The sequence below is a fragment of the Podarcis gaigeae genome, assembly GCF_964106915.1.
Source record: "Podarcis gaigeae genome assembly, chromosome: 14".
Classification (NCBI taxonomy): Eukaryota; Metazoa; Chordata; class Lepidosauria; order Squamata; family Lacertidae; genus Podarcis; species Podarcis gaigeae.
In genome coordinates this window covers 5948883-5967166 of record NC_139690.1, presented here as the reverse complement: position 1 = coordinate 5967166, position 18284 = coordinate 5948883, and the positions used below count along the sequence as shown (strand labels likewise).

Below are 18284 nucleotides of genomic sequence, written 5' to 3'. Positions count from 1 at the left end.
CTGTGCCGGACATGTCTCTTTGTGTCTGGTGGCTCTAAAACAAAGTTTTAAAAACTCCATGGGAAGAGCTCAGGAAGGATTAACTAGTCTAAATGACTTCTGGCATTTCAGTGCAAGCAGCAGAATACATATCAACACTGATTGTGGTGCCTATAATGGAGTATTTCTAATGTTAAGTTTGAACATGTGGTTCCAATTAGCCTCCCCCCCACCAGCACTACCACCGTCAAGATGCGCACACAGCACACTCTCTCTCTCTCGCTCTCTTTTGGTTGGCAAAAGCATCTTTCTGATGTTCACAAATTCATCTGCTCAGAAGGATGTTGGTGATTATTATTACAGTCTATAATTAGAGATGGGCCAAAGCAGCAAAGAGCAGGAGGGGCTCCAACTGAGGATCATCTGTGGGTAGACCTTTTCTTATAATTTAGCGCAAGCATTCAACAACTTCAGTGAAATGGGAGAACATGAACAGGGAGTTCAGAAAAAGGACAGTTTTGGATCCATCAGGATTAGGTTACATCATATTAAAGAACATTTACTCGCTGCCTTTTGCCACCTATGACATCTTTGGTGAAAGGCATTAAGCAAACTTTGGGTGATGGCAGCAGAAGCTGGAAAAGCCACATCCCCCCCCCCCAAAGAAAAACCCTTATGGAGTCAAATGGAAGATCCTTCCCACTGTCTTGGCTGCCAAAGAAACAAAAGGGAGTTTGGACCCTTTCTCCTACACAAAACCAATAAAGAAACATTTAAGCGTTATGTTCCCAGTCCAGCTGGATCAGACCAAAGGTCCACAGAACCCTTCTTCCTACCAAGAGCTACCCAGATGCCTCCAGGAAACTCGCCACCAGGACAGGAAGACAGCACCCAGCACCTGGTATTAAGTGATAGGTGTCTTCTGGAGCATTCCTTGTCATCTGTCATGACTAACAGCCCTTGGATAAACCTCTCCTCTTTTATGAATACCTCTAAACCTTATTTAAATGCTTCTAAGCCAATGTATGGAAGTGAGAGCTGGACCATAAAGAAGGCTGATAGCCAAAGAATTGATGCTTTTGAATTATGGTGCTGGAGGAGACTCTTGAAAGTCCCATGGACTGCAAGAAGATCAAACCTATCCATTCTGAAGGAAATCAGCCCTGAGTGCGCACTGGAAGGCAGATCCTGAAGCTGAGGTTCCAATACTTTGGCCACCTCATGAGAAGAGAAGACTCCCTGGAAAAGACCCTGATGTTGGGAAAGATGGAGGGCACAAAGAGAAGGGGACGACAGAGGACGAGATGGTTGGACAGTGTTCTCGAAGCTACCAGCATGAGTTTGACCAGACTGCGGGAGGCAGTGGAAGACAGGAGTGCCTGGCGTGCTCTGGTCCATGGGGTCATGAAGAGTCGGACATGACTAAATGACTAAACAACAACAAGCCAATGGCCATCTTCCCTTGCACCTGTGGCAGTGAATTCAGTAAGGCAGCTCATGGTTGTGCAAAGAAGCGATTCATATTGCTGGCGCCCTTTTCTTTAGGCTCCGTTAGCTGGCAGGGCATTGATGTCCTACACAGTTGTTTCCTGGTGGTGATCCGCTGGACACAGATGCCCTCCACACCCCCTACTGTGCAACTGCAGTTATGATTCCTTTCTTTGACAGTACAAGAATTGGAGGTTGCTAAGCCAAGAGCATAGAATCCAGGGCACCTTTCTGACTCTTCATGGCTACATTAAGGGTGGGGGGTCAAGCGCCTCCCCTGTTTTTGCAGGCATAACAAACTTTGCTGCACAGCTCCCCATCTGCACTATACATTTAAAGCAACATCATGCCACTTTTGAGAGCCATGGCTTCCCTCAAAGCACCCCAGGGATTGTAGTTAGTTAAGGGCCCTGGAAATTATTAGAGGACCCCAAGGTAAGGTGCTAGCCTCACCTTTGCCCAGTCTCCATCAGGCAACTAAGGCTGGGGGCATCCTCTTCCCAGACCCCTGTGGGGCAGTGTGCGAAGGCACCTCTCCTTGGGGGCAGCTCAGACTAGGGGTAGTGGTAGCTGCTGCCTGGAGGATTCCCATGGAAAGGGGAGACGAGAGGAGGCTGAGGGAACCCTCCACAAGGGAGGGTGTCTGGAAAGGGGTGAGGGGCTGCTGGCTCTGCAGGCAAGGGGTGACATAACTGGGCTCCTGAGCCCCATAGGGAATCCGCAGAAAGAATGTAGTTGGTTAAAGGAGCTGTGGACTCAGAAAGGTTGAAAACCTCTGTTCTAATCTATTGTGAAAAAAATTTTTTTGGGGGCGGGGGAATAGTAATGACTTGTTCCCCAGTAAAGGCCAGCGTGAACAACAAATTTCTATTTACCACTAAATTCAAAGGGGGGGACAGTGCTCAAGGTGTAATTAAAAATGTAAGTTTAATTCTTTGCCAAGTGCCTAATATTAAAATGTAGGGGAACTTCCCCCCTCCAGCAATTTCTGTATTAAAAAAACCCAAATGCACAAAAACAGAAAGGGTTTTGAAATCCCACTAATGAAATTAAGGCTGGGCTGATATTCAGTCCCCAGATTCCTGAAAATATGCTGTCCCTGTGAGAACAGGGCCTGATTTTCTGTAACTTTCTTGCCTCCCCCTTGTCTTGGCTGAAATCAAGGCAGTGTCACCACCAACATCCTCATGGCTCTGCCTGAGGTGAGATAACGTAGAGCTGGAAAAGATGCAGAAAGAGACAACCAAAATGGTCAAAGGGATGAAACGCCCTACAAAGGGAAGGTGCAACATTTGGAGTGTTTCAGTTGGGGGGGGGGGACTGTTCTAGAACTGTGCAAAGTGCTAATGCAAACATGATCTACTCAAAAGGGTTGAAAATCCAGTCTGAGTGGGTGCAAGTCTCTCTTGACTGGTAATGAATTGGCAAAGCAAGTTGTACATAAACACTAGAGGAGGAAACGTTCCTCTCGGTAACGATGAGTGAGCCACTCCCAATCTCTATTGAGCCCTCGTCTGATAGTGTCAAATCTGCAACTGAAGCTTCACAGCATGGCCCTGTCATAACTTGGCAGCCATCACTGGCAATGTTTTGGTGAAGCATACTGTAACTATTTACTAATAGGTGGCCAAACATCAGACCGCAAGAGTTTCTTCCTTTCATTCACCCCAAAGCCAACATGGAAAGCGATACTGAGGCACTTTTCGACCACAACGAAGATGATACTTTGCTTCATTTTGTAGGAACACAGGAAGCTGCCTTAGACTGGGATGGATCTAGCCCTGTGTTCTCTACAGCAGGAGTGGGCAGCCTCAGGTCTGTGGGCCAAACTTGGACACACAGCCCAAAACATTTGCCCACAAAGGAACGGACTGGAAAGGGTTGCCCTTCTGCCTGCTGGGCTGAAATCACTTGGCTCTGATCCCGTCTCTGTGGCTGGTCCAGAACAAAGTGGGAGAGAGAGCCAGCAGCTGTATTTGGAAATGGGTCCTTCATGCCTTAGCCTATTGAGCTGCATCAGAGTTCAAGAGCTGTATAGGAAAAGGCTCCCCAACACCCCAAAACAACCACTCATGAAGCTTGTTTGCAGGACGTGCTGCCCAAACTGAAAAGCCCCTTTCTTAAAACATGTGGCAGCCTTTCCTTGGAGCTGATGCAAAAGCACTTGACGCATGCCCAGAGTGCTTTTACTGTCCCTTGCCGCTTTAGGTGTCCAGCAGCTGAGCCCCAGAGGATCAAGTCCCGCTTCCAATTAAGCTGTGCACCTGGACCCTGCTGTGTTTCCTGAGAGTAGCAGGCTATATCGGCCTCTGGAGTTCCAGCCAGAGGGGAAAGGCTCACACTTCCCCGCCCTGAGAAAGAATGCAGCAGACATCCAGATGGGGGCGGGATGAGCCGAGGGGGCTCAAACGCCTGCCTTTGCTCTCTGCTTTCCCTCCACAGCTGCCTCCCCTGTCCAAGAGGCTGGGCCCAGGATCTTGCCATGGCTGGCCTCTGCCGCCAGGAGCGTCCTCCCCGGGGGTAGCAGCTGCACAGCAGGGTGGCCCCCAGCAGAAACAACCTTTTGGCTTCTCTCTCTCTGAGATGCTTTTGCTCCCTTCCATGAGGCAGCCTCTCCAAGAGCTTGCAATTGTCTGGGGTGCCTCAAAAAGTCCTGGACCCCCCAACTGGAAAAGCTGAGCTGTGCTCTTTGGTAGCAACCGGGAGCTTGGAAACATGGCACCAAAAGGCCACACAAAGGCTTCAAATCAGCAGGAGGGTTTGGAAGGCCCAGGAAGTGGAGCCAGGCCATTCCCCCAAGTTTCTCTGCATCAGGCCACTGAAAAAGCACCCTTCCCCTCCCCCTGCCTACATTGGTACTCCGCCAGACCACTTCCTCCAACTCAACTCAAAATGTTTATTCGGCTTTACGCCCATCATGAAACACAACACAACAAAACTTCTTCATTATCAAATTTTAGGTTGTGAGCTTAATGGGGCAGGCAGGGAACTGTTCTCTTGACCACCATGTGTCCCCGTCATGATTCACACCCAAGTCTTCTGCTTGGCAGAAGTGGGTCCTCCTTGCACTGTGATTAGGTGGCCCTCGAGACTTGTGCTTTATTGCAGTGCATGCATTGCGCACCATGTTCTTGACACAGCAATACTGCACAGTTGGTGGATTTCCCTGCTTTATTAGTTGCACTGCAATGCTTCCCCAATGCCTACGCACTACTGCTCATGTTGTAAAGACATTCTTCGGAGCCACTGGCTCAGCCCTGGCAGGGGACATAGGGAAGCTCTGGACAGCAGCATCTTCAAAGCATGGGGCCTGTGAGCTGGTTCTTTGATGCCCCCTACAGGCCAGGGCCTTCCTGGCAAAAAGCTTCAGAAAAGGGCAACCCACGTGATCAAGGGAAAGGAGCAACACCCCCCCCCCATGAAGAAAGGTTGCGTCACTTGGGACTTTTTCATTTAGAGAAAAGGTGAGTGAGAGGCAACATGATAGAAGTTTATAAACTTCTGCATGGGATGGAGAAAGAGGATAGAGAAATGTTTTTCTCCTTCTCTCATAATACTAGGATTTGGGGACATTCAATGGAGCTGAATGTCGGAAGATTCAGGACAGTTAAAAGACAGGACTTCTTTCCACATAATGTAAAGGTAAAGGGACCCCTGGCTATTAGGTCCAGTCGTGGCCGACTCTGGGGTTGCGGCGCTCATCTCGCTTTATCGGCCGAGGGAGCCGGCATACAGCTTCCAGGTCATGTGGCCAGTATGACTAAGCCGCTTCTGGCGGACCAGAGCAGCGCACGTAAACGCCATTTACCTTCCCGCCGGAGCAGTACCTATTTATCTACTTGCAGTTTGACGTGCTTTGATGTTCTTTCGAACTGCTAGGTTGACGGGAACTCACCCCGCATCGAGGATTTGAACCGCCAACCTTCTGATCAGCAAGCCCTAGGCTCTGTGGTTTAACCCACAGCGCCACCTGTGTCCCATTCTTTCCACATACTGCACGGTTAAACTATGGAACTTGCTTCCGGAGGGACAGTGATGCCGACAACTGGGATGGCTTTAAAAACACATCGGACCCAATCATGGTGGTTAATGTTTATACTAGTCATGATGGCTCTGCTCTGCCTCCATGGTCACAGGCAGCAATGCTTCCGAATGCCAGTTGCTGGAACCCACAAGGGGAGACGGCGCTGTTGTGCTCAGATCCTGCTTGTGGGCTTCCCAGAATGGCAGGCATGCAGCTGGCCTCATCCAGCAGACTCTTCTTATATTATTTTCTTCAGACGGGGCGACCAAAACTGTGCCTGCTATTCAAAATGCAGCAGCACCAGAGATTTCCTTTTTAAAGAAGGCATTATGAGACAATGCTGTTTTATTCTCAGTTCCTTTCCTAATTGTTCCCCATATGATCACCTCTTCCATGATTAGAATTTCAACCATTATTACAAAGAGAAAAGAAAAGAAATAAGAGCAAGTGCCCACAAACGAATGAGGGGAGCTTGAAAGCATGGAAAAGAGTGATCTGGATTGTTTCACACCAGAAAAAAACAGAGAGAGAGAGGGGGGAAGAGGGAGAGAAAGGAAGAGGGAGAGAGTTCTCCTGAAAGGCAGTGGATGGAGACAATTCCATGGCATCCCATTACGCCTGGCAATAAACTATGTAGGGAGGACAGGAATGGCTGGGGGAGGAATTCCGCCATTTCTCTCCACCAGGAATGTCTGCATCAAGAACTCTCTGCAAAGCAAATAGGCCTCTGGCTGTCAAATCTGAACCCTTTCCTGGACGGCTATAGGCTTCCAGATCTGCCCTGGTGGCATCTGAAATGTGGAGACCTTAGAGAAGCCACCACAAGGGAGTCAGACAGGTAACTGCAGAAGGGAACCCCTCCCTCTGAAGGCATTATTTTAAATTTAGAGCATCCTTCCCCAACCTGGGGCCCTCCAGAGATTTTGGACTCCCATCAGCCAGTTATTCAAAACATCTGGAGAGCACCAACAGGATGGAGAAAGCTGGTGTACAGAATATCTCAAGGAACAACTGGCCATGGGAGAAGAGATTGCTAAAGTCAAGGTTTTCCCCACTCCAAAAAACGAAACAAAAAAAGTCAGTAGCAGCTGCAGAGATACAATTCTGTCCCCAGAATTGGATCAAGACATTGGTGTGGTAGCAGCAAAGTCTGTATGTTAACCCTTCCTCTCTTCCTGTTTCATTTTCCTAATAAAAATATTTGTCCCCCTGCTGCTACTCTTTGTTCCACAAGACAAAATATGCAGGTTCCCCCCAAGGCCAAGAAAGGCTGAAGCAAAGCAGAGAGCAAGGGGGGGCAGAGGGCAAGAACTTGTTTCTGTGTCCTTACCTGGTGAAGAATTAAAGAACCGATAAACACCATCATTTGAAAATACAGTGGAAACTCAGTTTTCAAACATCTCAGAAGCCAAACATTTCAGAAGCCGAACACCGAAAACGCAAAAGCGAATGCTTCCATTTTCGAACATGCCTCAGAAGTCGAATGGCTTCTGAGATGTGTTTCTCAATTTTCACCATTGAAATTGCCAACATCCCTTTGCGCCTTGGTTGTCAAACTTTTCGGAAGTAAAACGGTCTTCCAAAACGATTACGTTTGACAACCGAGGTTCCACTGTATTGTGGAATTGTACCAAAAAAGAGTAACAAACAAGATACAAAGTTAAAAACCGACCAGCAGGAACAATATCCCACAATGCTACCCTGGAAAAGGCCTGGCCTATGATCCTGGGAGGGACGCGGGTGGCACTGTGGGTTAAACCACAGAGCCTAGGGCTTGCCGATCAGAAGGTCAGTGGTTCGAATCCCCGCAACGGGGTGAGCTCCCGTTGCTTGGTCCCTGCTCCTGCCAACCTAGCAGTTCGAAAGCACGTCAAAGTGCAAGTAGATAAATAGGTACAGCTCCGACGGGAAGGTAAACGGAGTTTCCGTGTGCTGCTCTGGTTTGCCAGAAGCGGCTTAGTCATACTGGCCACATGACCCGCAAGCTGTACGCCGGCTCCCTTGGCCAATAAAGCGAGATGAGCGCCACAACCCCAGAGTCGGCCACGACTGGACCTAATGGTCAGGGGTCCCTTTACCTTTTTATGATCCTGGGAAGAAGAGAGGTATAGAAAGGCAATAAATAAAAAAACTATTGAAAAACCCCAAATAGCTGGTGACCCCCTTGTTCCCAGGGGGAGGGGGCTTTCTCTTCAAAAAAAAGTCCCCTCTGCTGTAGAACCACTGGTGGGACACTGAGGAGCCACAGCTCTGCAGCTGCTGCAGGTGAGGAACAGGGTTCAAGGTGCAGAACAGGCCTGAAAGGCTGGAGATGGATTTGAGGGATCGGGGCCTCTGGGAAGGGAACTTGGCGGTGGCCCTGGAAACCCTCTTTCAACCCCCAGGCCTCACAACCCCTGGAGAGGCCCTGCCTCCAATGATTGCATACAAATGGAAGGAAGGGAGAAGAGATTCCTTGCAAGGTCTAGGCGCATGGAAGTCATTAATATCCTGAGGAAACTATAAATGTAAGCACATGCCTGATATTTATTGCTCATGAGAAAAATAAGCTTAGTAGTAATTCCACGTGCCTCCCCCCCCCCATGTTAATTTGCTGGAAATAAAGGCAATTAAAAGGCATCCTGTGTGATGCAAAACATTCTTGTCAAAGGCTGGTGATTCAAGCAGCTATCGCAGGCGTGTATTTGTGTGTGTGAGTTAACTGCCAACATGTTAGAATGTCAGCCTTCTTGCAGCCGGGCTGGCAGAACACGATGCGCTTGACTTACTGCACCCTGGGGTGCCGTGCGAGGATGCAAGAGGGTGGGTTTAATTTAAAAAGGAAGTACATTTGAAACTCCCTGCAAGGAGTTCGGAAATTGGAGTCCATAGAATCAGCAGGAAAGCGGGAGGGAACGGAGGTGCCTCTCCCCCTTCCCCACCTCCAGGGCCCTTTCAGGGGGTATTTCTGAAGCCAAATATAGGACAGAAACAGTGGGGTTGTGTAGGGAGATGCAGGAATCTCAAATGGGCTCTTTGAACAAAAGCTGATACCCGCAACCGCACTCAGAGAGAGAAAGAGGAAGAGAGGAAGAAATTGCAGTGGTGAGCCAGAACTAACACAGCTTAAAGGATGCTTAAAGGCAGAGGGTAGGGATGGGCTTTTTAAAACAAAAAACAACGTAAAACACACTTCATACTAACTTTAAAAGCCACCTTGAATGGCCAAAACATTCAGCTGCAAAGTGTACCGTCAAGAGCAGCCCTACAGTATTCTGGCATCGCTCAGAGCATCGTTTGTGTGGGGACTCACCCTCAGCAGTGGTTTTGCACACCAAGGGCATTTCTGGGTTTTCGAGATGGGGCTCAGGCCCCTGCTGGCAAATTCAGGTGGTACAACTAGAGTGAGTTTGGAGTTCTGCCACAACAGATCTGCTTCCAAAACAACAACCACACACCCTCCATAGACTACTTGCGGTAAGGAAAGTGATGGGGAAATGAAGTGTGTGGGATAACAACTGTCTGATGCAGCACTGTACAACCATCTCACAAACAAACCAGAACAAATGCCAACCTTTGTGAAAACAAACCAGGGCAGATGCTCTGACTCCCATCAGGCCCTGTCAGCAGAGAGGAGGGGAACGGGTATAAATGGACTTTTTTTGGAAGAGCACCAGAAGAACCAATGCTGGATCAGATCAAAGGTTCACCCATTCCACCACCCAACAGCAAGAAGCCTCCAGGAAGTCCACCGACAGGGTATGAAGACAAATAGCTCTCCTTCCATGGCTCTCTCCTGCCAGTAACACAGACACCGTATTTCATAGCATGTGGCCTCTGATAGTGCCGTCTCCTGACAAGCAGCCGCTGATGGCCTTCTCCCCTTCTTCTGTGAATTTGCCTAAGTTCACAGTGAGATCCATCAATGAATGATACATTGTCTTGTGTGAAGAACTTCTTTCTCCATCAATCTACTCTCCATCAGTGGCACTGGGGGACTATGAATTGTGGGGGATAAAAATCCCTCTCTACCCATTCTTTCCTCATTCTGTGAGGAATGGGATGCAACCCTCATTCACTCAGCCGCCCTTAAGAGCACCCAGGCTTTGTCTTCAGGTAGGACTGCTTCAGCCCAGCATTACGAGAAGCAGAGGCAGAAGCCACAGGTTCATGTAAGAATTGTCTTGCTGGTCATGTTGGTGCCCCATCTAGCCCAGCGTCCTGTTCTCACAGTGGCCAGTCAATGGCCATACAAAGCCCACCAGGATCAGAGCACCACCACAACAACTCCTTCCTGCAGTTTCCAGCAAGTAACATTCAGAAGCATTATGGTCTCCAGCAGTGGAAGTAGAACGTAGTTCTGGGTCCAAAACATCTGAAGGGACACCATAGTGAAGAAAGCTGACCTGTCACTTCTGAACGACTGTCCCGTGCCTGTTTTCTTGGAAGAAAGTCCCATTGTGTTCAATGGGGCTTACTCCCAGGTAAATGTAGGATTGCAGCCTAGGAGTAATTGTATCTCAGGGGTACCTTGAGCTTGGGCAAAGCCATCAACACCTTGACATTGCAACTTAGCACACACTTTGACAGGGGAGGGGAGAAGGGGACACCCCACACTCCCATCTCCCCCCTCCCCTCAGACTTTCTGCCTACACTGCAGACCACACCAGCCCATTTGACCACTGGTTTGTGCTTACAATCCTGCCAGCTCCCCCCAAAGTGTTTATATGGAGTTTATACAGCTGGAAGCAAGACAGAAAGGAGGAGATTGTGGCTGGTGCATCTCCCTTCCTGCACAGAGGCCGACGGGTGTATCAACAGCCTTGTCTTCCATTCATAACACCACTTTGTCTTCCTACCGAGCTGTTTATCTGAGGGTTTAACCACAGAGCTCTCCCAGGCCCAACAAGCAGGGGGACACAACTCTAAACAGAGGCAAAAAAGGATGCAGTCGCCACACCTCTCGCGTCTTGCTTCTCCATCCCGGGGACATAGCCAATTGGCAGGACAATGTGATGGTTCTTTATGTCACTTTTCAGAATACATGTGCTAAGTCTCCTGAGAGATAAGCCACTTCTAAAAGGCTGCCTAAAGCTGGGCCTGCAAAATCTGTGTCAAACAGAATTTGTTTCCTGCAAAAAATAAAAATGTTTTTTTAAAAATTCTATTCATTTTAATTTTAAATTCCTCCAAAGCACATGGTTGTCATTTTACATGGTTTGGGAGGATCATAAGAACATCAGAGGAGCCTGGCTGGTGCTGGGTGTCACTGAAGGTCCATCTAGTTCAAGGCCCTTACTTCCCCCAGGGGGCCAACCAGATACCTCCAGGAAGTCCAGAAGCAGAGTGTGAGGATGTCACTTCTCTCAATGTCATTCTCCCAAAACCCATATTCAGTGTTAGACTGCCTTTGAATGTGGAGCCTGCACAGAACAATCCTGGATAGTCACCACTTAGATGAATCCTCCATGAATGTCTCAATATTTAAGAGACAGCTTGCTCTTTAGGATGATTAAAATGAGGCTGGCTTCTATCCAAAAGTGGAGTTCAAAGTAAGCGGAGGGAATCTCCTGGGACAGGTAGGTATGCTTCTATCCTCCTCAGTCATCTTCATGGTCCAGTAGGGATGAACCACCCAGCCTTGGGGAAAACCCCAAATCAGTCCCAGGAATACTTTGGAACTCCTGGTTCATGCACAACTACAAGGAATCGCAGAGTTGTGCCCCTTCAGCAGCACTGCAAAAGACCTCGAGCTGCAGAAGATCACTGCTTCCTCAAGCAACTGGCTCTTTCGTGAGGTCGGGCCTGAGTATAGTGCATCCCCAATTCCCCACAACCTTACACAGGGGTGCCAACTTGAATAAAATCTGGGGAGGGCAGGTAAGCCCTGCCCCACATAATTGATCACGAGGCGCAGCGTGCACACACCATTTGGAGGGCAATGGCCATCAAGTGGGGGGGGGAAGCCCCCTCAAATATTTTATGGGTGGGTAAAGGAACCTTGACCTCTAGGAGTTGGTTCCCATGATCCTACACCTGAATCTCTTTCTGCTAGTATCATAAGCTTCAAGGCATTACTTGGAAGTAACTCATTCTTTCTTATTTCTTTGAATGTGAGCACACACACGCCCTAGTATCCTAACCTTAAGCACACCTGCATGGAAGCGAGATCCTTGGGATTTGCTTCTAAGGAAATGTGTCCAGTTACAAGCCCCCAAGTGAAGCAAGTAAGAATATTGACAAGGAGCACAATGTGGTGCAGAGTTGCCTCCCCCCCCCCAACACCAGAGAGTCCAAGAGGATTCTCCCAACATCCCTTAGCTGCCCCTTAAGGAACAGAGCAGGGGTCAGCAAACTTTTTCAGCAGGGGGCTGGTCCACTGTCCCTCAGACCTTGTGGGGGGCCGGACTATATTGGGGGGGGGGATGATGCAAGACCACCATGAGCCCTGGTGGCTGTTACCTGTGTCTTGCGAGCGTCAGGGGCTGGTGGTGGAGGGACAATGAGCAGCGCACGGAAGGGCTCCAGAGAGGGGCTGCTTAAAATGGCGGCCGCTTGAGCATTGCTGCTGTTGGCACCAACAAAGCCCAGCCCCCTTCCTCCTCTAGGCAGGGCAAGGAGAAGCCAGGAGGAGGGAGGGAGGGAGGAGGCACTGGCACCAATGTGTAAGGGAGAGGGAAAGAACACGCTTGCTGGCGATCCACACAGCGATTTCCGGGACTGTCCGCCGGATCCAGAAGGCAATTGGGCCTGATCCGGCCCACGGACCTTAGTTTGCTGACCCATGGAATAGAGTGATGCACACAAGCCCCTCTGGAGTAGGCAATCAACCCGCTCACTGTCAACATCTCTGCATTACTTGGATTGAGCTTCTGTTAAAATGCCCTTGTCCAGGTAAATTTCATTTTTCATTATGGTATTTCCCCTAAAGGATAACGGTTCAAGCTACACACAAGAGGAAGAATGTGCAGCTGTGATACACAAGCAAGCAGCCTTTGCAATACACCCTGGTGCTTCCGAGCCTCCAGCATCAGCCAACAATTCTCCCAACAAACTGGTCCACCTCCTGATGTTTGAAAGATTTATGAGTCACTCAGTGAATATTGCTGTCTTTCACTGCACAATTTAACATGCTGGATTTATTTAATGCAGACCTCTCAGCAATGTAAACAGCTTGTAGATCTAGCAAAATATTTCCTGAACCTTTCCCTACACCCTGCACCCCATCTCAGACTGCGCAGGGTGGCTTCGGATGTTACAAGGAAACACACAAAGGCAAGCTGCCTCCACATTCAGTTCCTGAGCATCTGGAGGCGAATTCATGCATCTCCTCTGATGGCCAGATGCACCAGCCTTCCCTGTATTTTTAACAGATGAAAGAAGGAGTTGCCTCTTCATCACACACAATGCAGAATTAGCACATGAAGCTTGCTGTCACAAGAAGCAGCAAAGGTTGCTAGTACAGGTGGCTGCTGCACAGATGGAGAACCTGTGGCCCTCCAGATGTGACTGGACTCCAACTCCCATCCCATCAGCCAGGCCAATGACCAGGGACTGTAGTCCAGCAACATCTGGAGGGCCATTGACAGCTGTTGTTGGACTACAACTCCCATCATCCCTGACCACTGTTCCTGCTAGCTTGGGATGATGGAAGTTGTAGTCCAGGTACAGCTCGACACCCAGATTTGAGAAACATTGAGGAGCTCTGTTCCTGGTGGAGGCTGGTCCAGTGTGGCTAGTGGGAAACAGCCCTACAAATTTTAGTCTGTCCTTGGCCAGTCCCCACCTGACTGGAATTGCTTCTTTGCCAGTCACCCTCAGAAGTCAAGAGCTTCTTCAACACACTCAGCCACCATCTGATTCTAACCTTCAACTCTTATTTTCTGATTCCAATCAGGCTTTGTTTTTAAAGAAGTCTTATGTCTGGATGCGGGTGGCGCTGTGGGTTAAACCACAGAGCCTAGGACTTGCTGATCGGAAGGTCAGCAGTTTGAATCCCCACAACGGGGTGAGCTCCCGTTGCTTGGTCCCTGCTCCTGCCAACTTAGCAGTTCGAAAGCACGTCAAAGTGCAAGTAGATAAATAGGTACCGCTCCGGCGGGAAGGTAAACGGCATTTCTGTGCGCTGCTCTGGCTCGCCAGAAGCGACTTAGTCCTGCTGGCCACATGACCCGGAAGCTGTGCACCGGCTCCCTCGGCCAATAAAGCGAGATGAGCGCCGCAACCCCAGAGTCGGCCACGACAGGACCTAATGGTCAGGGGTCCCTTTACCTTTACCTATGTCTGGTAGGGTGTAGAAGTCTTACTACTCTGGGTGAAGGAGTGTCTCTGGTGAAGGATACATCATGCTCCTTCTGTGGTTGTTGGTCCACCTTTGGCCCTCCCCTCACCCTGCACTCAGCGCTCATCTGAGCATGCTTGCAATAGTTTAATGTGTTTAAGGGCTTCCATTGAGCAACATCACCCCATTCAGTGATGGGGTCAGTCTATAATGCATCTGGGTACCCCAGGAGCAAAACAAACAAACAACCAGCCCCCCTCCCACTAATGAACCCAGAATGCTTTCCGCCAACCCCTTTCTCCCGGGCAAGCCCCCCTGAAATGACAGAGGTGCGCGGGGGCACAGCACCACTCTTGCGCAACTCTCACTCATTTCCAGGCTTGCGTGCAGGAGAACTTCCCAGTGGATTGTGCGCCCCAGGGGGACAGGTCTCCGCAACTCTTAAACGAGGCTCGAAATCTCACGCCGAAAGTGTCCCCCCTCGTCCCGCCTCTGCATGCAAGTCACAGACACAACTGCGGCGGCCTTTCCACCGAGACTCAGGATCGCAAGAGCCGCGCAGCATCCGCAAACTGGAACGGTTGCGCCGAATTCCAGGCAAGAGAAGGAAATCCCGCTGGGCGCTCAAGGAACAGCCCAGAAGAAAAGGGAGGCGGAGCAGCCGGAGAGAATGGGCGCTGCTATAACTTTTGAGATGCTCGAGGTTACAAGTGATTCCCCCCCCCCTCCCCTTCCCCTTCTGGAGGCGATTTGTTCCCTTTTGTTTACAGGAGTTGTCACTTGAGAGAGACATAAAAGTGACCCCACCGGCTGAGAGAATCCAGCGCAGAGCCGTCATTTTCTATCTCCTTGTTTTTCTTTGCAATAAGTGGGAAAGTGGATCCTGGATAAAAGTCTGGCCAGAGCCACGACACCCAATTAAAGGCTTCAATTAGCAATAAATCACTTGCCTGGCCTGCCGAGAGAGGGGGCGGCAGTGGGGGAGAGAGACCGGAGAAAAACGGAGCGAGAAAAACAGAGACGGGTGTACGAAACTAAGATCCCCCCCCTCTCTCACACACACCATATTTTCATTTGCAATTGCAAAGGCAACCTTTTATTTCCATTTCTCGATGCACTGTAATTTTTATAGGAATATGGGATAAAAAACAACAAGGACTTACTACTGATATACACCATCATTGTGCATGGATTTTTGCAGAGTAACACAGTTCCACGCAGGTAAAGTATTTTTACGAGTGCCACAGCCACTCAATACATCAGATCAACATGAATTTTGGGTCGTGTGAGGGAAGTTCCTGTCCCATCCTTGTGCCTCCTTAATCCCAGCCCGTCGTCACCCCCGCTTCTACTTGGGGCGCAAGTTTCTGGTCCTCAAGAATCTGCTCTGGTCTCTCCCGCGTTCGGTGCATACCGAGGCGACGATGTGACCCAAAAATATTTTGGGACTAATTGTATGCTACTGAAACAAGCTGCCGTGAGACAGATTCTTTTTTTTTCTATATTTCTACATATCCATATTTAATCTAGATCACTTTTCTTTCTCTTTTTATAAATAATATCAAGACTGTGGTAGGATCCAGCCCAAGTTAAGCGCTATTAGATCTCACTGATTTCAGCTGGAGAGAACTAAGCAAGATGATGAGACATCAGAATAGATGTAAAGATGCTTAGCTATAGATTGTTACAGCAAAATTCATACAGTATTTTTTTTTTACTCAGAAGTAAGTTCCATTGAGCTCAATGGGGCTTACCCCGTACTCGGAAGTGTATGTAGGATTGCAGCCTCTGCGCATAAAACCACGAGTATTGTGATTACGAACCAGCTACGCTTCTGCACATTCCTTTGATTTCAACGGGAAGAGTCAGCGACGGGCTTCATTATCTCCCACTGAAATCAATGAGGCTTGAAAGTGCTTAATTTGACTGGATCGCACCCCCCAGTAATCCTAGCACTATAGACAAATAATCCTTTACATTGTTAAGAGCAGTTAAGTGCCAGGTAAGTGAACCGGCACAAGGCATTCGAGACTCACATTTATTTTATTTTTATTTGAAAATAGGTGGTTTATTCGAATGATCAGCAAGTCCTTATGTGGCTATTGTATTTCGGATTTAAGAAAAAAACAGGGAGCAGCAGCAAATTCATGATGAAATTTGGGAATAGAACACATTCGTGATGAAACATTCTGGGAACAGAATGCATCTTTAACAAACATTTATCATGTATGTTTGCATCAATGAGGTTTCTTGTTGATCGGCATTGCGTGACCTTCAGGACAATATTGGCTTTAAATAGAAGTGCCGCCTTTTTACAAGCCTGAAGCGTCTAATGTCCCTTTCAAAGGATGAAGAATGTCCGCGCTTGGGACCTGATCCATGCCCGAATTCTCCTGCAATGACTGCTCGCTGAGTTGCACGCTCTCGCGCTCTCGCGCAATTCCCCTTTAACCTCAGTGGGGCTTGTGCAAATGGCCTTGCATCCCACGGGATCATAATACAAACAGGCATTCACAACCAGAAGACGGACCAAAGGCATCACACTTCCTGTCGAAATTGCGTTTTGGAATAACTGTCTTCGAACACACATATGCTAAAAACCTTGCAGATCTGTATCAACTGTAATATAGGAAAGCTCTGCACACCTTAGCCCGCAGAATAAGCCATCAACCCTGGGCACTTGGTGATGTGGATAAGCAAATAATTTTCTTGCCAAGTTGCCTGTATTCGAGATGGTTATTTGTCTAGGAAGGAAATCAGCAAACGATTCCCTCCTTCCAAAGTTACAACAACTTGGCTTGGTGACATCTGCGGCAGGAATTGTTAAGGAAGAGTCCCAGGAGCGAAAGACCCCAGTTTTTAGACCAGCAAAACAGAACATGATTCTCATCATCTTTCAATAGGCTAAAACAAGATTTGTACAATCGCGCCCTCCAATAATCTTCAGGAGCTCAAGTCTGTGCGGAGAAACCCTTTTCCCAGAAAGAAAGACAAACTGATCCCAAGAGTTAAAATGATGCCAGGCAAACTGGAAAGGGCAAGGTATTTTTTCTTATCCTATGGACTTTCTTTCACATATAGCCACCCATCTACTGGTATCCAGCACCTGAAAACGCACCTCTTTCTGGCTTTTGTGTTTGTGTGTCTTTGAAGAGAAGTCCGAGGGAAGCGGTTTTGAGTCAGCTCAGAAAAAGAGAAGCCCGTGCTCCTCTGGCAGGGAAGAGCAGACAGGTGACTTACCTTGGTGTGCTTGATCTCCAGGTTGGGGGTGGGAGACGGGAGCAAATGCAGAGAAGCCATCAGAGCCGCCGGGTCCGCCTTCAGCCCACCTGGCATCTCGATTTTGCTGGAGGTCATCGTCTCGGGAGCCTTCTCCTCCTTGCCCGACGGGGCGACTGTCTCCCTAAGTCTGTGGCTTGAAATAGGTATGGAGAGAGGGGAGTGTGGGTGTGGGTGTTTATGTGTGTATTTTCTCCCCTCTTCCCCCAACCCAGCGCTGGAGATTTGGAGGCTGCTGCCGCCTTCGGTATATAAGCAGGTGTCAAGGCAACCTCTCCTTATTGGACGGGAGGGCAGGGCCAAGGAGGCAGGACGACCTCCAAGGAGGATGGGAGCATCCAGAGCCTCTCCACCCCAAGCCCTGCAGAGGCGTCGAGGAGAGGCAACAGGTCCTCCCTGGCTGGCCGTCAAGTCCGGCCACCCGCTCCCCCCTTGAGCTTCATCCCATCAACTGGGCACCAGCAGGAACTGATAACTCCCTTTGCTCACCAGGGAAAGAGGCTTTGCCTGAATCCTTCTTCCCCCTTTTGCTGATAAGCAGAGGCGGGAGAAGAGGGTCCAAGGCGAGGCTGGCGGGGCGGGGGGAAGAGAAGCAATTACGGAGGGTTTCCCTGGGATAATTAAAGAGGAATTAGCACCTTGGTCTTAGATGCAGCCCAGCGGAAATCCGACGAGAGGGCTTTCTGGGCAGAGGCTCCAGGAGGGAAGAAGGGACTCACTCCTCCAGCAGCCCAGAAGGAATTTGGGAATCTAATTAGAAACTCGCTGCCAAGGGAGGGAGGAAAAGGAGCCATAAACATGTCAGACCCAGAAACGCGCTCCGCCCCCCTCTCTCTTGGGGGCGCAGGCACGGAGCCTCAGCCCAGGTGGGAGCGATGCGAGGGTCTGGGGAAGCCAGGGTGTCCCCAAGCCACTTCAGCCATGGATGGCAGAGGGGCGGGTCAGAGAAGCAGCCGCAGGCAGCCTCCACACTATTCATTTAAAGCGCTCTGATACCACAATGAACAGTCAAGGATCGTGAGAACTGTAGTTTGCTATGGGTGTTGAGAGTTGTTGAGAGACCCCTGTTCCCCTCACAGGAGCCGTGCCAACTTGAATAAAATATTGGGGGCCCCAGGTAAGCCCCACCCCACATAACGTGGCGCACACCCACACCATTTGAATGGCAATGCCCATAAACTTTGGGGGGGCTGCCCCCTCAAATATTTTATTGGGGGCGCCGAAATGACCTTGGTTCCTATGCCTCCCAGAGGG

At 49.3% G+C, this 18284-nt stretch overlaps 1 protein-coding gene across 1 annotated transcript in view; it reads right to left on the bottom strand.

The window, feature by feature from the left end:
- The window catches only part of ALDH1A2 (aldehyde dehydrogenase 1 family member A2), a 70257-nt gene extending 52475 nt beyond the window's left edge, over nucleotides 1-17782 (bottom strand). Inside the window, exons 1-2 of the mRNA XM_083712730.1 lie at nucleotides 17669-17782; nucleotides 16992-17166 (exon numbers count right to left, since the gene is read on the bottom strand). Of these exons, the coding sequence (XP_083568856.1) occupies nucleotides 16992-17108 (117 nt within the window). The 5' untranslated portion in view covers nucleotides 17109-17166; nucleotides 17669-17782. The remainder of the gene's footprint in view (nucleotides 1-16991; nucleotides 17167-17668) is intronic.
- Nucleotides 17783-18284: the final 502 nt, after the last annotated feature.